Source organism: Trichechus manatus, unplaced genomic scaffold, assembly GCF_000243295.1.
Source record: "Trichechus manatus latirostris isolate Lorelei unplaced genomic scaffold, TriManLat1.0 scaffold00127, whole genome shotgun sequence".
Classification (NCBI taxonomy): Eukaryota; Metazoa; Chordata; class Mammalia; order Sirenia; family Trichechidae; genus Trichechus; species Trichechus manatus.
In genome coordinates, this window is record NW_004444063.1 from 6691642 (window position 1) to 6716787 (window position 25146).

The 25146-nt window shown below is 53.9% G+C and overlaps 1 protein-coding gene across 2 annotated transcripts; it reads right to left on the reverse strand.

Annotated features, from left to right (window-relative positions):
- Positions 1-10220: 10220 nt before the first annotated feature.
- Positions 10221-25140, reverse strand: PDLIM4 (PDZ and LIM domain 4). Of its 2 annotated transcripts, XM_004384745.1 has the most exons (7): positions 24974-25140; positions 20112-20263; positions 16208-16289; positions 11507-11688; positions 11120-11286; positions 10676-10793; positions 10221-10530 (listed from the first exon to the last, which is right to left on the reverse strand). In XM_004384745.1, the coding sequence occupies exons 1-7, from the start codon at positions 25064-25066 to the stop codon at positions 10326-10328; spliced, it is 999 nt and encodes a 332-aa protein (XP_004384802.1). In that variant the 5' UTR covers positions 25067-25140; the 3' UTR covers positions 10221-10325. The 2 variants fall into 2 exon arrangements, with proteins under 2 accessions (XP_004384802.1, XP_004384803.1); XM_004384746.1 differs by lacking the exon at positions 10676-10793 and having other exon boundaries at positions 24974-25088.
- Positions 25141-25146: the final 6 nt, after the last annotated feature.

The following is a 25146-nucleotide window of genomic DNA, read 5'->3' on the forward strand; positions in this document are numbered from 1 at the left end:
ACAGGAGATGAGGGTCTCTTTAAAAGCTGCCACAGAGGCCTCCTGGCTTTCACAGTTTGCCTTGAGTTAATAGCTGGCTGACCTGATCCTGTCACTTTCTTTTTTCAAGACTTCTAAAGCAATTAACAAAAGCTAGCCAACTCCACCATCCTTATGATTACCATTGTCCTCATATGTTCCAAGGGCCATAACCAGGATTTTTTGGCAATATTGAGCTTTTGGGCTGGATAATTCTTTGTTTTATTTTATTTTGCTTTAGGTGAAAGTTTACAGCTCAAGTTAGTTTCTCATTCAAAAATTTATGCACATGTTGTTTTGTGACATTGGTTGCAATCCCCACAATGTGACAGCACACTACCCCTTTCCACCCTGGGTTCCTTGTGTCCATTCTTCTAGTTCCTGTCCCTTCCTGCCTTCTCGTCTTGCTTTTGGGCAGGAGCTGCCTATTTGGTCTCGTATATTTGATTGAACTAAGAAGCACATTCCTCACGTGTGTTGTTTGTTTTATAGGCCTGTTTAATCTTTGCCTGAGAAGTGGGCTTTGGGAGTGGTTTCAGTTCTGGGTTAGCAGAGTGTACAAGGGCCATACTCTCGGTGGCTCATCCAGTCTCTGTCAGACTAGTAAGTTTAGTCTTTTTTTGTGAATTTGAATTTTGTTTGGTACTTTTCTCCCACTGTCCAGAACTCTCTGTTGTGATCCCTGTCAGAGCAGTAGGTGGTGGTAGCCAGGCACCATCTAGTTCTTCTGGGCTCAGACTGGTTCATGGTTCAGGAGGTTCTGGTTCATGTGGTCCTTTAGTCCTTTGGGCTAATATTTTCCTTCTATCTTTGTTTTCCTTCATTCTCCTTTGCTCTGGACAGGATGGGACCAATAGCTCTATCTTAGATGGCTGCTCACAAGCTTCTAAGACCCCAGATGCTACTCACCAAAGTGGGATGTAGAACATTTTTCTTTATGAACTATGTTATGCCAATTAACCTAGATGTCCCCCAAGTTTATGGTCCCCATTCTCCATGGGCTGGATAATTCTTGTTGTATGGGGCTATCCTGTGTATTTTAGGATGTTTAGCAGCATCTCTGGCCTCTACCCACTAGATTCCAGTAGTAGTCTCCCTCAGTTGTGATAATAAAAAATGTCTCCAGACATTGCCAGATGTCACCTGGGGAGTTAAACTGTCCCTGGCTGAGAACCACTGACATAAGCCAATGTTTCACCTTCCACTTACATTTCACTCTAATCCACCATGGATAAGAATCTTGGTAAGTGATGCTACTGCATGCCAAGGGTTACTATTATCATCCCACCAACAGCAATGGGGTCTTTACCTCTGTTTGAAAGGTGAGTTATCCAGCTCTAGAATCCCATCCTTGCAGGTCTGCCTTCTAGGGCCAGGCCTAATACCAACTATCTTAGCCTGCATTCCTTCCTGAAAGCAGAGCCTGAGTCAAGGGTTTGTGTGTCAGTGGTTTATTTGGGAATGGATCTAAGGGAACAGAAGTAAGGGACTGGAGAGAGTGAAACAGGGAAGGAAGGAAAGCCAATATAAGGTTGCAGCATCAGGTTGTTTATAGCTATGGGAAATTGGGGGAATGTATCTTAGAAGTATCTGCTTAATGTTCGGAAGTAGGGGACATTTACCTATAGGTTTTTATCCTCCGTTGGTTAAGGTTTGCCCCATGGAGTGTTAATTCCCCCAAACTTCCAGATTTCACAAGCAAGAGTGCTGAGCGGGTTTTTGTAGGTATTCCATGCCTCAGAGTCAGAGGAGTCTGGGAGTAGAAAGTGAGAAGTAAGCAGTGCAGCCTAGTTTATGATACCTCTGAGAAGCTGGTTGCCACATCAGTGGCTGGAGTAAACAGTAGGCCAAGAATCTGAAGTCATGAGCATGAGTTGTCCTATACACTCATCCTACTCACATATGACAAGAGAGAATTCACTTTCATTGGATGCTGCCCAAGAGCATGAAGAAGGCAGGACCCTGGAAGCCTCATCTATGGATTCAACTCCTGCCTCTGCTGGTCCTGGCCAAGAGGTCCTTGAGTCAATAATGGCAGAGCAGGCGGGGCCATGGGCCATCTCCTGGCACCCAAACAATCAGGTTCAGCCCAGACCCTACTCATGTGAACATTCACCTATTGGTGGGGGAAGGCAGAGAGATGAGGTTGGAAAGGTTGGCAGAGGCTAGACCATGCTTGACCTTAAAAATTCTTAATTGTTAAATGAGTTTAGATTTAATCCTAAACCGAGTGGGAGTGAAAGCATAGCCTGATGAGATTTGTGTTTTAGAAAAATCCCTCTGGTGACCAAGTCGAGAATGCAAGAGAGACAGCTAGGGTGGAGGCAGAGACACCACGGAGGAGACCATGATAGGCATCTACTTGGGAGATGGTGGTGGTGGCCAAGAAATAGATGGATTCTAGAGCCATTGAGAAGGTGGCAAGGATAAGTCTTGATGACCAACTGAATGTGAGGGTGGGGGAAGGGGAAGAGGCAGGGAAGATAGTACCTAACTTGGGGGACTGGATGGGTGGGTAGATAATGGTGTCTTTGTCTGAGATGGAGCACAAGAGTAGGATTAGGGTAGAGAGAAGATGATGAGGTGGGTTTTGGATGTTTTGCATGTGAGAGGCCTTTGGGATATCCAGGTGGAGATGTCCAGGGGACAAACAGTCAGAGGTGTGGTCTTGTCTTGGTCATCTAGCACTGCTGTAACAGAAATATCACAAGTGGATGGCTTTTAACAAAGAGAAATTTATTCTCTCACAGTCTAGTAGACTACAAGTCCAAATTCAAGGCCTCAGCTCCGGGGGAAGGCTTTCTCTCTCTGTCGGCCCTGGAGGAAGGTCCTTGTGATACATCAGTCTTCCCTTGGTCTGGGAGCATCTCAGCTCAGGAACCTCAGGTCTAAAGGACTCACTCTGCTCCTGGCACTGCTTTATTGGTAGTATGAGGTCCGCAACTCTCTGCTTGCTTCCCTTTCCTTTTATCTCTTGTAAGATAAAAGGTGGTGCAGGCCACACCCTAGGAGAACTCCCTTTACATTGGATCAAGGATGTGACCTTAGTAAGGGTGTTACAGTCCCACCCTAATCCTCTTTAACATAAAATTACAATCACAAAATGGAGGACAACCACACAATACTGGGAATCATGGCCCGGACAAATTGATACAGACATTTTTGGGGGGACATAATTCAATCCATGATAGGGTTGGAGATTTATATCTGGGGTGGTCATAGCTGCAGAGTTCCTGAGGCTCTCAGCATGGACAAAGTCACTAGTGAGCAGGGCCGATTAGGGTTCCTGGTTTCAAGGCGGCTCATAGAATTAATTGATGGGAAAGCTGGACATCCAGCAGGGATGAGCAGATATCTACTGTGGAGGCAGCTCTTGGGTGCTGGGAAGTAGATAAACCACAGTGGACTCCTTGCTTAAGATCAAAGCTCTAGGGGAGGAACTTCCCCTTGCTGGGTCAGAGTGGCTCCTAATCACTGTCCTTTCAGACCAAATCCTGTGGGGCTGAGGTGAGACCACAAAAGGAGGGCAGGAGCAGTTTGGAAGGGATCTAGCTATTGGGCAGCCCAAGCAACCCAAGCTACTCTAGAGAATGAGCATCTGGAGAGGAAAAGAGGAGCTGAGCCAGAGCCTCAGGGAGGCTGGTGCCTCCAATACAGGCAAAATAGACAGAGACACTGGCTGAGAAACAGCCTAATGCAAGAGGACCAGGGCTGAGGGATAAGAGACTTCACCTACTTAGAAGCTCTTTCTGGGAAATGAAGCAGGCTAGCCACCCCAGGCTCTCTCTCAACAGCTCCGGGAACCACGGAGCAGCTGCTGAGCTGTGGAAAAATCCGTTTAGCCAGGATCATGACTGGACCCCAGGAACAAGTCAAGCAGGCATGGGATGGGTTCGTGCATGTGATAGCTTGTGATCAGAGGCTGTGGGCACTCAGGCCCAAAGCTTCAGGGACGCCTTGACTCAGCTGAGCTTCCACAGTTCCATGCCCCTTTAAAGGTTAGGAGTCCGGTCCTATGTCGTTGAGTCTGAGCCTTCACTCAGAGCCATTCTGGGTACCTTGCCAAGCAAAGAGAAGTCGGGTACCTTTCAGAAGTGACCTGGTAAAGTCACCAGACCATTGGTAGGGCAGGCAGCACTCTACAGATAAGACAGGCACTTGCAGTTGCCGCTGGCTGCCCTTACCATCGAGATTAGCTAGCCAGCGCGCCACCTTGGCAAGTTTCTCAACCTTTCTGAGTCCTGTGCTCATCTATTAAAACATGGGAATAATAACCATACTTCTTTTAGATTAGTGAGGATTAAAGAAATAATACCACTTAAGGGCTTGGAGACAAAAGCCTGGGACATGCTGGCTCCTGTTATAGTTATTATCCAAACTCACTCCCCTTCCTGTGAGTCTGTGGCTGTGCTCCAGCTTCCCATGAAAATGTGCCTACAGGCCAAGAACACCCTGGAGAGCAGCACGAGTGTCCTTCCACTGCTGTCATTGTCAGTGAACCAGCTGGAGGGTGGTGGGGTGCAGCAGCATCTGAACTTGGCTAATCTGGTCTGACTTGTGGAGACAGACCTGCTCACTGGGCTGGTCAGTCAGGTTTCTGAGCCCACATGACTGAGATCCCAGAAACTGCAGGGATGGGTGAGGCCCCTGGCAGCTTTTCTTAGAACTTCTAGCCTTTGCCTTCCAGCCAAAATGGGTCCATGTCAGACACCAGCAAAGATGAGGTCTGGTTTCTGTGGGGACCCAAATAGAGTTCTACTTGTGGTAGGGGGGACACAAGGGCACAGTCCTTGCTTGTTAGAGAGACCCCTTTGTTTCCCTCCGTCCTTTTCAGAGGTTCCACCTCCATTCAGAGATGCTGAGGGAATGTTGCCTGAAGAACAGATTATTGTGTGGGAAAATAGTAAACCAGGAAGTTACTCAGAGTTGTGAAGAGAAAGTCAGGGAGTTGGCCTGGGGCCCAAGGACAAGAAGCTGTCACCCTGGGTAAAAATAAGCTGTCCAGGACACAGCTTGAGTACAGATAAGCTGGGTAGAGAGACCCAGAGGTGGAGGGGGGGCAGGGCCCTCCCAGGTGGGGCAGAGGGCCCCTCCCAGTCCATAGCTCAGGTTCCTGGACATCACATTGTACATGTGCACAAGCTGTGTGTGAGCCAGGGCCAGGCTAGTGCTCCCTGCAGAGGGGCTAGGTCCTTTACCAGGAAGGGAGGGCCAGCATGAAGCAGCATCTGTGCTCCTTCTGCCTGTACCTCTTTCCTTGGCTCTTAGGGAGGAAGATGAGGGACAGTAAGGCTTGTCAGACAAAGAACCATAAGGAGGGGATCGATTTTCATTTCAACCTCCCTGGAGGGATGAGGAAGGCTGAAAGTCTTGGGAACAAGTTAGCATGACTGGAATGATAGGGACATGACATGGGGGTATCAGCAGAGGTCAGCAGGGGCTGCATCTCCTGGGGCCTCGTGGGCTAGGATTGAGAGTTTAGACTTTGTCCTAAGAGCCATGGGGAGCCATGGAAGCTTTCACAGAAGGGAATGATATGGTCTGAAGCTCCCTTTGCTTTTGTGGGGAGAAAGAATTGAGGGGCCAGACAGGAGACAGGGAGGACAGGGAGGAGGCTGTTATACCGTGAAGGCAGGAAGTGGTGGGGGCTTGGATGGGGCTGGAGCTGGGAAGGCAGAGGGAAGTGGGTTAGTTAGGGATTACTTAGGGATGCATTCATGCCTGCTGACTGGTTTCTCTGCATCAACCTTTGCCCCTTACAATCTATTCTCCATACAGCAGCCTGAGTGATCCTGGTTAAAACAAGTCAGATTATGCCACTCCTCTGGCTTCGGATCTCAGAGTAAAAGACAAAGTCCTTACTGTGATTTACAAGGGTCAGCATGGTCAGCTGTCCTGCCCCCACAGCTCTCTGACCTCATCTACTACTGTTAGCCACCTCACTCACATCATTCCAGTTACTTCCTTGCTGATGTTGGAGCACACCAAGCACTGGCTCCTCTCCCTCCCCAGCCCTCCAGGACTTTTGCATTTTGCTGTTTTCTCTGCCTGGAATGCAGTTCTCCCAGATACCTACACAGATGCTCCCTAACCATCTTGGGTCTGCTCAAATGTTGCCTCATCTGTAGGTCATTCTAGATTCCTTATATATAAAAGGATCTCTTATTCTCTATTGTAATACTCTGTTGATTTCCTTTATGGCATTGACTGTAATCTGTACTTATTTCATATGTTTGTTCAAAATGTTTTCCTAGTGTTTATCATAGTGTTTGGCACAAGCAGGTTCTTAGTAAATATTTGGTTGAATGAATGAGTTGGAGTTGAGTTTGCAGGAGGGAGAGAGTTGACCTGGAGGTCTTATCCCTCTTGAGGGCTCAGACAGGACATCTGCAGAACCCTGGCTTGGCCATGAGGAAGAAGGTGATGGGAGGCAGGGAGGCCTGTGATGTGAGGGCAGGTATTGCTTCCAGGGTGCCTCCATGGAGCCTGCACCTCCCAGTGCCCAGCCTGGGGCCTACAGCCTGGACAGGATAGGGAGGCAAGTCAGAGCCAGGTTGTGCCAGAGGCACTGGGCAGGGATGGAGGGTGTGGGGATGGAGGACATATGGATAGAGACTGACTCTGTCTGGGGATGGGAAGGTCAAGGCTTTGATCTAGGGGAGGGGCAGTGGAGGTGGGCCTTGAAGAGTGAGTAGGAGTTTGCTGGATGGAGAAGGAGGAAAGGCATCTTAAGCTTGAGAGAAGGTCTGAGGGGTATGAAAAGTCAGGATAGCTCAGAAAATGGTGAACTCTCTGTTGCAGCAGAAGAGGAGAGAATCAGAAGTCAGCAGCCTAAGGTCAGAGAGGCTTTGAATGCAAGGTCTAGGATCAGGGCCCTGGGAGCCGTGGAGAGGTTGAAGCAAGGGAGTGAAAGATTCCTCCAGCTGCCCTGAAATCAGCCCCAGAAGTGCTTAGGAGCCAGAACCCCTAGCCAAGTGATGGAAAGGATGGGGTGGCTGGGGTGAGGGTGTAGAGGATGATGTCCAAGTCTCTGGTCTGAAGGCCCCTGAGGTGAGGACCTGATGTGAGGACAACAATAAGAGTCCCCCCTAGGCCATGTGGGCTGGGACACTCTGAGTTGGGAATCACTGCAGAGAAGCTGGGACCCTGGGCCACAGGAAACCTGTCCCAAGTTTTTTCCTGGTCCACCACACTTGGTCCCAGTAAGGGCCCCTGGCAGAGAGGGGTGGGCTGGGGACTGGGCAGAGACAAAGGCCTTTTAGCAGGGAGAGGACAAATTAGGCTGGCTGCCACTCCTGTCTCTCCACCTCCTATCCCACCCCCCAGGATGCCCAGGCAGGGGCTGCTTTGCTTGCTGCAGCTCCAGTGCCAGGATGGCCCCACTTGCTGCCATTGAGTTGATTCAGACTCATAGTAACCCTATCAAGGACACCTCGATTTGAGTCTCTCCTTGGATTTGAGTCTCTCCTTGTGGGGGAGGGGATGATTAAAGCGTGGGGGGGGCGGGGGGCTGGTGGATCTGCGGAGGCGGATGGGAGTGGGAAGCTGAGTCTCTGAGGATGTGAGTCTGGGAGAGCGGTGGGGGCCCTGTGCCCGCGGCTCTCGGTATTTTCCACTTGCTCAAGCGCGTAATAGTTTCTCTAGCTGCCCAGTAGCCCCCTCCAGCCTAAAACCGGGTGGGGCGGGGACCATGTCTACCGGGAATGGGACGTGGGGAAGGGCAGGGAGGACTTTTCCACAGCCCCACCCTGCTCGGGTACAGCCGCGGGGGGCATGAGAGTGTGTGTGTGTGTGTGTGCGCGCGCGCGCGCGTGCGTGTGTGCGCGTGCGTGTGTGTGTGTGTGTGTGTGTGTGTGTGTGTGTGTGTGTGTGTGTATGTGCGCATGTGCGCCCACGCGCGGCCCCAGGACCCGACGCTCTCCTTCAGGGCCAGGCGGGGGATCCATGCTCACTGACTCCTCGCGGAGCAGAAGGGGACAAGGGCACGCGCGAAGCAACGGAGCCCAGGGCTCCAGCCTACCTCTCCTCCCTTCACTTCTCTGGGGAACCTGCTCACTGCTCCGGCCTATGGGAGGAGTCATTGAGTCACGACACACAGAGCAGGGGAGGAGGGCAGCGGGAGGAGCCATTGGAAGGAATCCCCAGGAACAAAGCTAACCAGGAATACAAAATCTGTAAGAAAACGGAAATAAAAATTTAGGAGATGTACACAACACCCGGATAAATGCAGAGTAAGTGCAGATCACGGCACTCTCCGGGAGGGAAGGACTCTACTCATGTTCTCCCCAAGTCAATCTCTAGGGCCAGGACAACTCCAGTCACATTCACTGCATTCAAAGAGGGTATTTTCCCTCCAGACTCTGACATATTGAGTCTAATCTTCTGATAATGGGAAATGTACAAGAATAGTCTTGGCATCTTTGTAAACTGAGAACAAGGACAGATGGACGTTTTAAACTATAAAACGATATAGCAATTAAAACAGGATTGGCACAGGAGTAGGAAAATAGATCATCCAGAAAGAGCCCAGTAACAAAGGTTCTTAAAAAATATAGAGTTCCTACCAGTCATTAAGACAAAGTTAAGTAGCCCTCAGAAAAATGGGTGAGTGCAGGGCAATTCACACAAGAAAAACTCTTGGAGGGCAAGGACCACTCTGTTTCCCCCTGTTCACCCAGCGCCGGGCACCCAGCAAGTATACCATAAATGTTTGTTGAATGACTGAATGCCTATCACTGGTAATCAGAGAAATGCAAATAAAAACATCACATTGTGTTTTACTCATCAGATAGGCAAAAATGAAAAAAAATTATACTCTGTTATAGGCAAGAGCACAAGGATATGGGTATTGTCATGTACTGATAGTGAGAGGAAGGCTGCAACAGGGCCCCTCCCAGTCCATAGCCCAGGTTCCTGGACATCAGATTTCACATGTGCACAGGCTGTGAGCCAGGGCCGGGCTAAGTCTTTTGTGGTTTGTGACAGCTCAGAGTTGAAAATAGCACAAATGTACTTTACTGGGGCTCGCTAAATAAACCAGGACTAAATAAACGAGGTTGCTTCCCTATCTTCAGCAAGCAAAGGAGAGGGTAGATCCATAGAACTCTGTGTCCATGACCAGTCGTCATGAGAACAGCAGGTCACAGCCACGATTTACCAACTCTACAACAACAACCCGTTGCCATCGATTCTGACTCTTAGGGACCCTCATATACTAGACTGCCCCCTAGGGTTTCCAAGGAGCCACTGGTGGATCCGAACTGTTCACCTTTTGGTTAGCTGACAAGCTCTTAACCACTATGCCACCAGGGCTCCTACCAACTCTGACCCCATTTATATTTTGAAAAAGTGCGAGTTTGTCCCAGTGTGTGCAAGGAGCCCAGAAAGGCCCACCGCAGACCTATTGGGCGGTAACCATTGGCTCTCCGAGGAGAGATGGAGTTTACCTCTGCTTCGGAGATATAAGCATCTTGAAAAGGAAAGCGTTTGAGCAGCCCTGGGGGAGCATTCTTTTCTAAAACCTTCTTTCCTTTCTCACTTTCTTTAGGAAAATTAAGCGCGCCCTCTGGTGGGGGAGAGAGGAAGGGAAAAGAAAAAGGAGCCAAGAAGAATACAAAGGGGGGTGGGAGAAGAAGAAACCTGGAAGCAAGCAAGCAGGGAGGCGGATACCGCCCATGGAAGTTCTTGCGATCCCCCCCCCCCCGCCCCCAGTCACAATTTCCCGGCGGGGCGATCGCTCCCGGGGCTGTTGCGGGCAGCCCCTGTTCGCGCTGATGGACAGATGAGGCTGTGCTCACCCTTGCCATAACTTTGCACACACAGTCCCTCACCCTATAGAGCTCTTCCCTCCCTCATCGGTTAGTTCTTGGCTGACTCTTTTCCTGACCCCGCCCAAATCAGACCTCGTGAGGTCGCCTCGAAGCATCCCAGACCTCACCTCGCTTCATAATAGAGCTTCCTCTTGGCATTTGCGATTACGTGATTCCTGTCTGCCACCCACCACCCCCATGACCACCTTGAGTGCTGCACGGTACTGTCTTGCTCACTATCGCAACCCAGTGCCTAGGACGTGCCTGGCACCTAGCAGACAATGAACAGATGTTGTAGCACTCGGGAGCCATGGCCCGCGCTAGAGGGAGGCTGGCCAGGGCAATGACAAGTTCGAGGTCAGTGGCCTCCATTGGTAGAAGGAACAGAGGACCGAGCTGAGGGCATTTATTAGAGAGGCAGGAGGCAAACATTATTTACATGGCCGGGAGGGACATTAAATGAAGCAGGAACGAGGACGGGAGGTCCCGGGAAGCAGCTCAGACGAGTTCCACCTTGGCGTTGGGATACACGGCCACCACGTCGTAGCCCTCGGGTGGCTTGACGCGCGCCTTGGCGTGGCCCTCGCAGTAGAGCCGTTCATCCAGAAAGAAGTAGCCGCGCTGCTTGAGGTTTAGGCCGCAGTCGCTGCACATGAAGCACTCAGGGTGATAGAGCTTGTCCCGAGCCTTGACAATGGTGCCCCTGGTGGCAGGAATGGAAGAGGACGGCGTCGGGAGGCTGACGGATTCGCGAGCGCGCGCCCATCTGCGGCCGCAGGAGGGGTCGGTGGGGTGGGGTCGGGCAAGAGATGGAGTCGGGGTGGGGTAGGCGGGGCGCGGGTACTTACACGATGCCTTGGCCACAGAGCGTGCACTCAGGCAGACCCTGCAGACCACTTAGCGGGGCTCCCAGCTTGCTGGCCGTGGGCTTGAGGTTTCGAGGACCACCAGGCCCAGGCCGTTCCCCTGAAAATGTGAGCGCAGCTGGCATGAACCGAGTGCAGAGGTCAGAAGAGGAAAGAACTCCACTTCAGCAGAGTGTGGAGCTGGGCGCTGCTTCCAGGGCTATCAATAAGTAGACTGAGAAGGGTGTTGGGTGTAGGGTGCAACAGGGGTGGGGTTGGGCTCAGGATGCGCCGGCACAGTGGGAAGTGTGGGAATGGGCCACAGAGACAGAGGAGGGGCGGATCGCTGGGAGGTGGGATGTGGGGTCACAAAGGGCTCAGCAAGCGGGGGCTCTAGACACCACAGGGAGTGGGAAGGCGGATGGGGTAAGGTGGCTGACGTCTTACCACCCTCGCCAGCCTCTAGCATGCCCTGCAGGTATCGGAAGGAGCCCGACTGTTTGGGTTCAGAAGCCGTGGGCTCAGCAGGCTCTCGGAGCATCCTGTACACATCCGAGCCCAGGTCAACTCCACTATCACGACTCCGAGGGAGGCCTCTGGCAGGGTCAGCAGCGCTGGGCAGAAGAGAAATGGAAGAGGGGTAGGGTTGCAGTTCCAGTCTTCACTGTGAGCTGGGGGGTGGGGGAATCTGGTGAGGCCTCAGGTATCTGAATGCAACCAGGAGATACGCAAGGATCAAGTGTCTGGGCTTAGGATGGGACTTGGTGAGATTGGAGGGATCAGGGATTAAGATGGGGTCTGGGTGTGGCTTTAAAGGCCATGGCTCTGTATTACCTGTGGGGTGGAGACACGCGCAGGGTGCTCATCTGGGCAGGCAAGGTGGCCTCACTGCTGCTGCCATTGTGAGGGACTGGGAGGCGAGGTGGCTGCCCATACGGAGATCCCAGGCTTGGCCTGACATCTCCTGGTCCAATCCCTGTGGCTGACGGCCGCCTGTTGGGCGCTGGGCTGCCATCCTGTTAGAAAAAGGCCCAAAGCACTGGGAGACCCTGAAGGTACGGGTGAATGACCAGACATCTGGCCATTCCTTGTACACTCCACCCCCACCCTGCTACACTAGGTCTCCTTGGACGTCTGCTGGCTCCACCACCCAGCTCTGTCATCTGTGGGCTATGGTGCCCAGCCAGAAAGAGGGTTTATGGGGAAGGCTGAGCCTTGGGTTTGGTGCAGCCCCTGCAGGAACAAGAAATGCCCAATGAATGTTAGACATGAAAACATGAGTGCTCGAGGCTCAACTTTGGCTCGTGAACCCCTGGGTGGTTTTGACTACCAGTGCCCATGAGGGACAGTGTTGGGGCAGATGCCTTTTAAGGCCAGCATGCCTGCAACAATGGGCTCAAACATGGCAATGATTGTGAGGATGGAGCTGGACCGGGCAGTGTTTCACTCTGTTGTACATATGGTTGCTATGAGTCGGAACCCATTCGACGGCACCTAACAACAAAAACAACATGGCTGGCACAGAGTATGTGGCTTCCTAGTGCTAAGCCTTCCCATCTGTCAGAACTGCGCCATGGCTGGGTACAGGAACAAGTAACTCCTGCAGCCAGGAAGGGTCATCAATCACTGTGAGTCGAAGGCCTTTTGGGAGTCAGGCTAAGGCTCAAGTATGCAGTTGTGAGTTCCCAGTCTCCTCTGGACCTGCACCTTCACCCCATTTCCTAGTTTCTGGGCCACAGTGGGTGGCCTTTTGTGAGCACAGCAGATGAGGGCAGTGGTTGGGCCAGGGATCAAGGTTCCCCACTCAACTATCCCATGGCCAGCCTGGGGTCAATGGCTAAAACATTTGGAGGAGGAGTGCCCTCAGCATGTCCCCTCAGCCCATGAGGAGAGGGCAGTATCTCTGTGGGTGTGGGCCTGAGTGGAGACTGGGCATCTTGTCCCTGCAGAGTCCAAGACTGCACTGCCCCCAGCTTGCAGGCACACATAGGATGCCCACAGCAATGTAACACAGGATACATGCTCTCACAAGTACATTTATAGACACACGCACACAAGGACCACACACATTCCAGCCAATCCACCTACATACACCTAATCACACATATGTGGTTACATACACTCAGAGCCAGCACTGACCACCCTGGGCATGGCCATGGTGGCCTCCATGCTGCGACTGGGCTGATGGCTGAAGCAGCATGACTTCAGGGTGGTGTCCCAGAGACCAGGCCATGAAAGTGGATCTCAGCCTCAGCCTCAGCTTGGGAGGTGACATGTAAATTTCCTCTCTGCACTACAGTGTGGACCTGAAGACTAGGTGCAGAGGAGGAGACACCTCCCCTGACAGGAAAGAGCCCGCTTGGACTCAAGCAACCTACAGCATAGGAGCAGTCAGGCCTGTAGTGCTCTGCCCCAACTGCCCCCTGCTTTCTGCAGGCTCTGAGATGGGCAGGAACTTGGGAGTGGGTAGATCAGCAGCCTGGTGGGGGGTGGTACCCCCATTTCCTCTGCCTCAACAGACAAAGGGGAGGGTCTCTTGCTACCCAGGTGGGCCTCATCGATGCAGCAGCAGCAGCAGGAAGACCCCCCTGCTTCCATCAGGACCAACAAAAGCCCCTGAGAAACCAGAGCACTCTCAGACATGTGTCTGTGCTGCAGGCAGGCGGGCAGGGCTGGCCCCACCGGCCACTAATGGAGACCAGGTGGGCTGTGGTTGGTGGGGGCAGGGCCGAGCCCCGAGCAGAGGAGACTTCAGTAGAAAGGGGGAGTTGAAAGAAGCAGGAGGGAGCAGACCCCCCACCTCACCCCCATCCAGGTGTGGGAGACTACTTACTGCAGGGTCATTGGAGCCACTGCCTTCAAGGCTACCCATGCAGCGGCCTTCTAGGTCTGAACTTAGTTTGAGTCCCAGCTCTGTCACTCACTAACAGGGCAAGTCGCTTCATCTCTCTGAGCCTTGGTTTCTTTATCTGTGATATGAAGAACATGATGCTCTCTACATCACACGTTCTTGTGCGGAAGAAAGCACTAAGCATACTGCCTGGCACAAAGCAAATGCCTTTTGGGTGAATGGCTGTCATGGGGATGCCTGATCCTCATGCCTGGATTTCCCCCACTTGGGTGGTGGTGCACCTGGTACCATGTGCTCTTCCTCTGTGACTACCAGCCCTGCTGCTGATTTGGTGGTAGAAGCCTCGGTGGATTTGTCAGAATGGGGGTAACTGCCTGCTTACCAGCCCCCATACGACTATAGTCAGAATCTGGGACACTCAACTTGGATGGAGGTGGAGGCTGGGTCCAGATGAGTCAATGACACCTCCCAGGAGCCAAGTTCTAGCTCTCCGCTAGTCTGGAGGGGACGGGTCAAGTGTGCAAAGGCTGCCTGCTCCACCTGGCTTGCTTCTATGCATCCCCTGGTTCTCAGCTTCAGTGTCACCCCCTCCAGGAAACCTTTCCTTATTACCATTTTTACTCCACTCCGGGCTGGGCTAAGTGCCTCTTGGGTGCTCCCACCTGGGGCCTGAGAGAAGAAAGGTGTCCTATGAGCCTACAAGGAAGATGAGCCTGAAGCCACAGTTGGCCCTGTCCCATCTCACTTGGGGGTATGTGCCAGGGGCACCTCGGCTGGTCCTAGGGCCAACTTTGTTATCCTCCTCCTCTGATGGCTCCAGCTGGGCCCATTTCCCCCTCCCCACCCTGTAGGCTGACGGTAGGAGCAGTATGGGGACAATGGGCCCTGTGTCTATGTTACCAATGACACAGCCCTGCAGGGGCTGGGTGGGAGTGTTTCTGTCACCACCCATGAAGCCTATGACCTTTTAGTACACAAAAGAGAGCAGTAGCTGAGGGCTGCCCTGTTGCTTGTGGAAAATCCCTCCCTCTCCACCCGGAGTTACCACCCTGTCTGGGAGGGAGTCATCGAGGACAATCTCCTGAGGTCACTGGTCCTGAGCCTCTCCTGGGAGACTGAACAGAGCTGAGCTTCAAACTCCAAAGCTCAGGCCCCCTTGTCCTGTCCATCCTGGCACTGCCATCTCTGAGGGAAGCTGGGCCTCATGCATGAGCTCGGGGCCATCACTGTGCTGCTCCCTTCTGCCTGGCCATGTCAGACCTGGCTGATTTGTCAAAGCCAACAGCAGCCCTCCATCACCACCCCCAGGGTCTCAGGTCCATGGGGCCACTGCAACAACCTTCTGAGACACAGGTGTAGCCATGAATCTCTGCAAGAACAGCCAAGGCCCCAGATTGAGCCCAAGAGCCTCTCCTGATCCACTATCTCATCCGTTGCCTCTGCCCTCTCACCCCCCAGGACTTTTCTTTCTCTGAACCTGTGGTGCACTCCCTCATCTCTGGGCCTTTGTATAAGCTTTCTGAGCGCACTTCTTCCCATGCCCCTTCGCCTACCTTATTCTTCCTTGGCCTTCAGATCTTGCCATGGATATCCCTTCCTCCAGGAAGCCCTCTCCGATCCCTTGGCTAAGTCATGTGCCTACTCTAGGCTCCTTCAGCCCTTGGCTTCCTACATCCCAGAACTGCTAAGTGCCTCTCCCCTGCCAGATCAGTACTTGCTGGCATGTGGTAAGCACCAGGTCTCAGGGATGCCAGCAAAGGCAAGGTAAGGAACAAATGTCAGAGATTGAGGTAGTTGGTGAGGGTGAGGCCAGGGCAGATCCCTCCCTCTGGTTCAGCAAAGTCTTTCACTGCCCTGGTCCCTTTTCACCCATGGTGGAAGAGCTGATGCAGACAGGCCCAGGAAGCCATGATCCCATATACTGGGCCTCCTGGTTCTGGCTCTGTCACAGACCAGCCCAGTCTCCACCTTGTCCAAACTGTATGGCACAGAGATGTCAAGCTGGCTCTGGGCACCTCAGTCTTGCCCATTTGGCTACCCTTCATGCCCATGGTAAAATGAGGTGCTGGAGCAGCCGGCCCCCCTTACTTTCCTTGAGGATAGGATCATACCTATAACTCCTGCCATACACAGAGAGGGGACTGGGCAGACAGGCCTGCAGCCCGAGGTCTGCTAGGTACAAGCACAGGATGACCAGGGATGGGGTAAAGGAGTGCCTATACTCTAAAGTCAGCCCTGCAGCCTGCAGTTTACTATTCTCAGACCAAGTGGGTGTCCAAGGCTAGGATGAGACAGAGGAGTGTTCCACAACCCGAGGTTGCCCTACCCTCCCCAAGTCTGGTGACTTCCTCCAGGTCTAGCATCACTGGGCACTTGAGTGGACCCCAGCCGGGTGGGTGGTAAACCCTGAGCCAAGGCCTGCTCCAGCCCCTGCCCATCATAGGTACTTTTGTCCCAGAATTGAGGACTTCCTGGTACAGACAGAGCCCCCAGCAGGTGCCCACCACCTAGGGAGCAAAGGATAGGGCATGGGCATGGGCATGGCCCAGGGAGGCCTTCTGCTTCAGCATCTGAGAGCCATGGAGAACACCCAGTGCAGATGAACCTGTGGACTAGGCCTGGTCTCTCTGCCCTGGGCTGACTCTGAGCCAGGTTAGGCCAGGCCAGGCAGTGTCTGTACATACCTGAGCCTCAGGGTCGATGTGGATCCTGTGTGCCTGGGCCTTGCTGTCCTCGGGAGAACTGGGCCAGCTCCTACCCTCAGGCCTGTGGCAGGAATTGGGATGATCAGATCTGACTGCCTACCCTGCCAACCATGGCTGGGAACCAGAGCCACCCAGGACCAGGCCTGGTGTCCTGTAGGGAGGAGGACACCACCCGGGCTCTTTCCCCTGCACCACAAAGGTGGCCATTGTGGCAAGGAGACACATCTCTGCCACCCTCCTGGGGCAAGGCTGTGTGCTGCCTTTCCCACCAGCTGCCCTATTCCTCTCTGGTCTGGTTCCTGGGGAGGTTGCAGCAGAAGCCCTGCAACTTCCCCACTCTTCCACCCTCTCTGTGGCCTACACAAACACAGCTCAAAGAGGCCCAGCTCACAGCAGAGCGACCTAGGCCTCACACATTGATCAGTGGCCCAGGTGGCCCAAGCCTCCCCACCCCTCCCTGCACTTTTCACCCTGAGGGTCAGCTAGGAGCTCATCTGCCCTCCCCTCTGCCACCCATAGCCTCAGGCTGGAGCCTAGGGGTCAGACCTCCCTCAGCTCTGGCGGATGGTGGAATGGAGGCTCTGAGGGGTGTGCCTCCCCTCCTCCTGCTGCTGCCGGCAGAGTCGTCACTGATGTCTGCCCAGCCCAGATGGGAAACAGGCCATTAGGAAATTCCTGCTTCGCCATAGAAACCAAATGGCAAACACCACTCAGGAGGGAGAAAAACATCATAAACCTGCCATAAGTGGGGCAGGCAGGCCAGAGGCTACAGGCCTGGAGCTCAGGCCTGCTACTCAGTAGCCCTATGAGAAGATGGCCAGGAGGGGGCTTGGCCCCTGACTGTCCGCAGGGACCAGCTCTTACCTGTCACCACTCCCAGCAGTGGCAGGTGGGTATGAAGTAAGGCTGACTAGAAAAGGGAAACAATGTACCTCCTGGGGCCTCTCCAGGTCTTACCACTGCCCCAGCAACTCAACCCTGCCTCAACTCAGCTGATGTTCTTAACAATCTGTCTACACCCATAGTCCACACTCACCTTGCACTTCCTCATCTCTGCCCATTCTGTAGCTCCCTGCAGACTTCCTCTTTACTCCATGACCTTCAGTGGACCCAGCACCAAGGCCCTGCTGCCCAGGGCAATACCATCCCACCCACCTCCAACTCCAGTCTCCTCCACCAAGCTCCCAAGTGACTGCCCTAACTCACAGCTCCAACTGCATCCTCTACCCACTCAAAACGCCACTGGGACAAAACTGGAACATCTCATGTGGCTATTTGGACTTATACTTCCCTGAAGTTCTGCCCAAAAGAGCATACACGCCTGAGGTCTGAGGGTCAGAAGACACAAAGTGCCCAGAGCCATGAGAGTGGCACAAGGCATCAGAACAGAATGAAGGGCTTACTCATGTGTTCCCCCCTTCCCCGCCACCACCACCACCACCCGGCCTTCATTTCAGGCTGGGCAGGTGGCTTCCTCTAACGTCTTTAAATAAAATGACAACCAAAGGGTGGGCTGTACAAAGGCATCTTGGACCACATGTGATGAGTGGCAGGAACCCTGCCAGAGGCCCCATTTGGATCTGATATCAGGAAGGTCCTGAACCTATAAAACATAACCAGGAAATATGGGTTACATTAGATTTTTGGATGCCTGCCTTTGGGCTTCAGACGTAGCTGGGAAGCTTGGGCCTTTACCTCACTTTTTATTCTATGGGGAAGTCTGTGGGAGATTAGAGACTTCTGTACACAAGACAGTAGGGAGGGATGCTGGTCTAGGTAGAACCTTGGAGAGTGAGGGTAAAGTAGCTCTCTCCAACCAGCTCACTAGACCAGGCTTCCAGTCCATGTTGGCGGGCCTCTGGGGCGCAGGGCATAGGTCTTGGCACGGCAGGCAGGATCGTGAGCAGGATCAGAGGCCTCACAGATGGGAAGGCACCCAATTCTGTACCCAGAGGGTCAAGAGTTCCAGGTCTTGCTCCCCCAGAGTCTGTATGTGTGAGGGGTAGAAACAGGGGGCTGGAAGGGAGGACCCCAGGTTTTTACCCTGACTGAGCAGGCCTGGTATGTTAACATACTCAATCCCCAGATCCTAAGGGTGTCTCTATTTTGGAGTTGAGGAAGTTAAGAGCTCAGAGATTAAATCGCTTGCTGGAGAACAACACAGTTCTCAAGTGCAGAGAATGTTCCCTCACCTGCTCCATGGCTAGGCTGCATTTTAGGGCTGAAATGCCTAGAGTGGAGCAAGTCAAGGCTCAATGGACTCCTGGTTCCATCCATGCCTGGCTTGGAACAAATGACCAGGGAAGGAAGGAAGGAAGGGAGATCTCTACTCTGTCCCACCCCACTTACCCTCCCCTAACATCACTGCCTCTGAGAACCTCTATTCCAGGCTCCTGACTCATGCCCCTATGAACCCCCTACCCCTACTACCAGAGCGCCCCTTGTTCACTCATACACAGCTAAAGCCAGAGGTGAGTCAAGGCCCAGGAACCCAGCCAAGCGGGGCGGCCTCAGAGGCTACTCGTTGGCAGAGCAGTGCTGACCTGACATTTCCCTCATCCAGCCTATACCTCAGTCTGAGAAAGGGTGAGGAATGTGATCCTGTTTTATGGGCGAGAAAACCCAGGCTCACAGAGTTCATCTGTTGTACCTAAGGTCCCACAAAGTCTGGATGAGGACTAGCTCTCCCAAACTCCCAGGCCAGGAGCTCCTTGCTATGTGGCAGTTTCAGAGTGTACAAGGCCCTGGACTTGTAGCTGGGCCTACTTAGCCTTGGGGGCACAGCCAGGAGTCCTGACCCCAACCCAGACATGGGCCAGGCACAGACAGGGGCTACCTCAGAAATCTTCTGACCATGTTTAATGGCTCTAGGCCAATGGATCAGCCTGCCTCCCACACCAGCACTAAGGCATGGTTAGCAGTGTTGTGGTTTTTGGAGGCTTCGCCCACACACTTCCATAGGGGTTCATGGAAAGTCCCTGTCAACAGTAAATGTAGCAGAGCTGAGCAGTAATGTCTGACTCCCCTGGATGCAGGCAGCACAGCAGAGTGGGGAGACCCCACTCAGCCATGACCAGGCCAACTGCCTGTCAGAGCTGATCAAAGGCTCAGGCCTTCAGCAAGGCAGGGGGACACCCAGGTGGAACTTTCATCCTAAACCATCTGTAGGGCATGGTGTAGGGCATGCTTCCCCCCTGTCTTCCCCTTCATGGCGGGGGGCACAGCATTACATAGTTCATGGCAGGAAGCTTGTCCCATATCCAGATTAAAACAGGGTGGAGGCCTGGGCCATGAGGGGACAGCTAAGGCAGAGGCAGCTGTGGGGCTGGTAGGAGTGGTCAGCAGACAAGTAATGGAAGGAATCTTTGGAAGTGAAAGACTTGTCAAATTTTGCTTCCCTACTGCATTGCTGTATGACTTCAAGCACCTTCTAACCTTTCTGAGCCTCAGCTGTCTTATGTGTAAAGTGGGGACTATATTAGGTCTTACCTTGTTAAGTTAGTGTGATGGTTAAATGAGGTGCTGGACAAAATAATGTTTTAAAACAGTCATCAAGCACTCAGAGAGGGTCAAGGACTGAAATCAACCCTGCAGAGGCTACCCAAGGTTTTATTTCAGCCTTGGTTTTTTTGGACTGCCTGCTCTCTGCCATAAATGCCTCAACACACTTCCAGCCCTGAGTTAAGGGTGGTTTCTTCCCCTCTTAATCCCCCCTCAGCTCTGACCAGTGCCTGCCAGGCCCTTATGAAAACACTACTCCCTAGGACTGTGCCTGGGTGGGGTTCCAGGGAGCTGAGGTAGAAGGGCTCACATAGGATGCTGGCTGCCCATACCCACACCTCTCCGTACCCCATCACCCCAGCCCAGCCTGCCATATGCATACCTGCTCACAGAGAGTGTGAGGTGATCATGGCAGCCCTTGATGCGGTTCTGAGCCTCCAGGTGAGTCATGAGCTCTGTGCTCTCACCATTGATGGCCTGGATCAGGTCTCCGGGGCACAGGAAAGCCAGCGCGGCCTTGCTGCCAGCATGGACCTGTGGGCAGACAAGCCAGATGGATGGACGCAGTGATTATGTGCCTTGCTACAGGCTCTACTCTAAACCCCTCCAGCCCCAGAACCTGGCCAGCATGGCTTTGCTGTCAGCGTGGACCTATGGATGGACAGGCCAAGAGGCTGGGTGAGGTCCCCATGTGGTGCCTAACTCTGTACCTAGGAGAAGAAATCTCTGCTCTAAACACCCTCAACTCTAGTACCTGGAGGCCTGATGAGGTGTGAGGATGTAAGAGCAGGACTTCATCTGGGCTGGGACAAGCAAGATGTCATTCTTGCAACTTGCACATGTGCCCAAGGACATGCAAGGGACACACAGGGACACATGTACTTGCAGATACATACAGAGCATGGACATGTCACAAATATCCTGCACAGACATGACCCCACCCAGGAGACTGCATAGCAGCCCCCTGACCTGACATTCAAACCCTAAGTGACCTTGCCTCCCTACTCGTTTGACCTCATCTCTCGTCCCCACTCCCCACATTCACCTCTATCTACTCATACTCTATCCAGGCCATTGACTGTCCCTGGGGTCCTCACAGGTACTAGATATCTCTCACCTCCACACCTCTGCAGATGCTGTTCTCTCTGCCTGGAATACTCTTTCCTTTGACTCCTGACCCCTACTTCCCAGCTTACTCCTCCTCATCCTGCAGGTCTCAGCAGAGAGGCCACTTTCTCTGGGAGCCTCTCCACACACATCCTGTGTGCACCCATTACCACGTGTGCCCCCCTACATTGTTATTGTCTCATTCTGGGGCTGTCTCAGCACCTGCCCAGGCACGTCTAGGGCCATCCAGTTCCAGCTGCCAACCTGCACTCTACTTCCTCTGCAGGATGGGTACTCCCTCAGCTGTACAGACCAGCCCAGTGCCCCCACTGATGCCAAAGAACCAAGCAGTGTCTAGTTCTGGAGCCTCTTATAATGTTGGTACCCTGATGAGACCTACAGGGCTGGGGATAGGCTCACAGGAAGACCTTAGGAAGCAGCCCAGGGGAATTCAGGTAACAGGGTACCCTCACCCTGGTCCTGGCCCCAGAACAGCCTCTGGAAATAGACTTCAGGTACTCTCATCCTGACCCAGCCTCTCCAGGTGGTGCCCAGCTGTGGCTCAACAGCCACCAGTGACCCTGCTCCTACTGGTGGGGAAGGGAGCTCTTGGAAGCTTGGCCAGGCTCAGCTCAGCCAGTTCCCAGAAGTGAGTGGACAAAGCTGAGGTTCAAGGTGGTGGCAGTTTCTTGGCTGGAGGTCTAGTGTGGGCACTGCCCGAGCTGACCTGAAATAGGCTGTCCCGAGGAATGTTTCTCTTCTGGAGTGCAATACCCTCAGCTAACCAGCCCAACATTAGTGTTCACTTATAAGGCCTGGGCACCTGCATAGGTCTGTCCTCCTGGGGGAGGCATCCACTTGGCACCATTCTACCCTCTCCCCAAGGTCTTGCTCTAGGACCCCTCTCCTTCATGGATACTTGCTCTGTGCCACGGCCTGGGCTCAGCACTTTACCCATAATTAGCTCATGGCAACCTCTCAACCATCTGATGAGGGAAGGGCTGTTCTCATCCCCATTTTACAGATGAAGATAGAGAAGCTTGGGGGAGGGAATGCCTTGCCCCAGTCCCCCAACTGAGAGGAGTCTTCTTTAGGGGGCTGCTAGCTGCAGGATGACTCAGCCAACACAAGGGGTGCATTCATGCCCCCGTGGGCAGAGGAAGTTCTCAAAAGCAGGGGTGGCTGGGATTCTGCCAGCTCTGCTTGGGGAGAGCTGGTCAGAGAGGGCATGAGGCCAGGAAACCATGACTCTCCCAGATGCCTTTATGTGCATTGTCTCATTAATCCTTAGGACAAGCCCATTTCCTAGATGAGGAAACCGAGGTCCAGAGAAGTACAGAAAGACACTGAATTGATAAATGACAGAGTTAAATTTCAATGCAAGCCTACTGATTCCAAATCCTACACTCTTAGCCACTGTGCTTCTCTGCAAAAAGGGAGTGAGGGGAGAGAGCGTATCCCAAGTAGAAGGACCAGTGCGTATAATGACTCATCTGGGAGAGACAGGAGAAGGAAGTTCCTGTGCTAAAACATAGTGAGGGGAAGAGATGAAGTCCTAAAAGAGACACGGACCAGACTTTGCAAGCAAGGCCTTGTAGGCCCAGTGAGAAGCCAGCATTTCTCCTGAGTGGTTGGGAACCATAGAGAGTTCTAAGCAAGGAAGTCACAGGACAGAGTGGGGTTCAGGCAGATTCTTCTGGCTGCCAAGTGCAAGATAGACAGAAGAAAAAGAGACAGGAGCAGCGAGGTCAGCTGGGTGGCTGGAGCATGAGCCAGACCCCTCACCTGCATTCCCAGCAGCTACCCATCCAGCCCAGATCCTGTGGTGGGCTGGGAGCTGCAGTCAGAGTCAGATTTCATATCATTCCATACAGTCACAGTAAGCTCCAGGCAGGCTTAGATTCCCTTCCCTGCTCTGCCACTCTGGATATATCACTTAGTCATTTTGAGCCTCAGTTTACCCATCTATAATATGAGCCCAGAGGTCTAACGGTCTACTCTAACGGCTGTTGTGAACCTACCTCAGATGGTGAAGGCATGTAAAATCCCCACAGAGGATCAAGCATACAGTGGTGCTTATTCCAGGGAATGGCTGCTGGAGGGGCTGGTACCAACACCCATTAGGGTGGGGCCTGGCATGCTGTGGATGCTTGACCAAGCCAGCAATTATTTTAGTAAGTCAATGGGTAAGGAACGCTGAACTATGTTCTTGGGGTTCCCTGAGGCTTTGTGGGCTGAGATTGCGAGCCCCCAGCCCTGAGAGACAGCCAGCCTCCTCTCTGGCTGAGTGTGGCTGTCCCCACTGGGTCCTAGGTGGAGGAGACTCTGGAAACATGGGCAGGAGTGGGTCTTGAGTCCCCTTGGTAAGGAAATCCCCACATACCAACAGTCCCTGTAGATCTGTCCCTGAGATACCTGAAGGGCAAGCTGTGGCCTGTGCCTCCCTCGTCTTGTAAATCTCCTCAGATCCCACCCAAACCCAGGCTCAGCCATCCTGTCTCCTCAGGCCTGAGCTGATGCCGCGTGACTTTGGGGGACAAGGGGGGCTCTTCCTGGCAAACCCTCTCCCAGCTTGCCTGCCTGCCTGCCAGGAGCCTGCATCGCGGTCAGCTCCAAACAAGGCCACTGCTGATGCCGCTGTGACGTGTGGAGGCCTTTCCTCGGCAGGCAGGCGGCCGCGTGGGCAACAGATGTCTCTGCTCCCTGCCGCCTGTGGCCATCAGCCGCAGCCACCGAGCCTGTCAGCAGCCTCACGCCCATGGTGCCTGGTCGGCTGGCTGGTACACAGGCAGACACAGCTGCTCACGGGTGTGCACACACACACACCCTCAGCAGGGCTCCCTCAGAGAAGTGGGAGATGAAAGGCTCCCTGGTGTGCTGAAGACCCACCTCACCCAGCCCCAGGGACCCAGAAGTCTTGGGTCAAGGGCAAACGTGGGAAGCCTCTCAAGACAGCTGGGCCTGCCTGTCACCCTAGCCCCCAGAAACAGAATTCCACATTTCTATACTCCACCGGGCACCCATCCTTGAAAGAAGTATCTGAAAGCCCAGCCAGCTCTGCTGGCCCCCATGGTGGGAGGCGGGGGTGGGATGGGGGAGGTGGTTCTTAGGTCCTGACATAGGCCTCTGAAGACCAGAACAGCCTGTATGGGGGCAAAGGATGCTCCCAGGTCCCCTCTGCCCCTCCAGATTGGGAACCCCCAAGGGCAGGGCCTGAGTTCTCTCCTCTTCTGTCCTCTAGAAGGGGGGCCCCAGGGGACAGGGTCAGAGAGCCCTCTTCTGCCCCTCCTAAGGGACCGCAAAGCTTAGCCAGGACCCCATCTCTCCAAGACTGGGCACCCCTTTGGGCAGGGCCTGAGTCCCCTCCTCTGCCCTTCTGTCCTCCTCAGACTAGGGCTCCGCTACCCCCACCCAGGGCTGTGCCTCCTATTCTTCCTCCTCTGTCCCAAGCCTGGAGCAGGGCTTGGCTCTGGGAACCTTGAGGAACCGGGCTGAGGTGATCATGGCCCCTGGTCTTGTGTTGTTCTGTGGGAGGAGGCCTCAAAACCTCACAGTCAAGTCTTCTCTACTCCTTGAAGCCAAAAGTTCCTCCTGGTCACTTCCCCTTGAGGCTTCTGAGGTCATGGGTGGGAGGCTGACCAAAGCCCAGAGTGGGTACGTGGATGGACCTTTCTCTCTTCAGATCCGGACCTCCCTGAGGCGACCCGGCTCTGCTGGCAGGGACCCGAGCGGGGGAAGGGAGCTCTCACTCATTTTGCCCCAAATCCTCAGGCTGGGTTCGGTGGGAAGAGCGTTTCTGGGCCTCTGTTGATCTGCCCAGGTCCCAGCCCATGTCTGTGGATCCTTCCCGGGCCCACAGCGACTCCTCCAAAATGACGCCAGCTGGGAGGCTGCTGGGTGAACTCCTGGGGGGATCCTCCATGGGATATGGCAGGCAGGCCCAGCGGGAGGGGGAAGGAGGGGGCTGAAGCGGCGGCGCTACCCCGCCTAGAAGCTGCCTCTACAGATTGTGGATCACCCCGGCCAACCCTCTGTCTTCGAGCCTCTGGGACGTCGGGGGTCCGGGTCCCGGGCAGACCGCAAGGACCAAGTCTCAGACCTGAGACCACCCCGCTGCCCCGCAGCCGCCGGACTCACCCGCGAGATGGTGAGAGGCGCGCTAAAGTCCCGGCCGCCGACCAGGCGGAAGCCCCAAGGCGAAGGCCCGCGCAGGGTCACGGAGTGGGGCATCACGGGCTGGAGCCGCAGCCGGAGCCTGAGCCGGACACTAAGGAGACTTTGCCACCGCCGCCGCCGCCGCCGCCTGGACG

What these genes read in the sequence shown, in the direction of transcription:
- PDLIM4 (XM_004384745.1), bottom strand. Translation starts at nt 25,066, where the DNA reads ATGCCCCACTCCGTGACCCTGCGCGGGCCTTCGCCTTGGGGCTTCCGC. An exon ending in CTCACACTCTCTGTGAGCAG is followed by an intron (nt 16,290 to 20,111) that starts GTATGCATATGG and finishes TTCCTGCCACAG; the next exon opens with GCCTGAGGGTAGGAGCTGGC. An exon ending in CGCGTGTCTCCACCCCACAG is followed by an intron (nt 11,287 to 11,506) that starts GTAATACAGAGC and finishes TCTTCTGCCCAG; the next exon opens with CGCTGCTGACCCTGCCAGAG.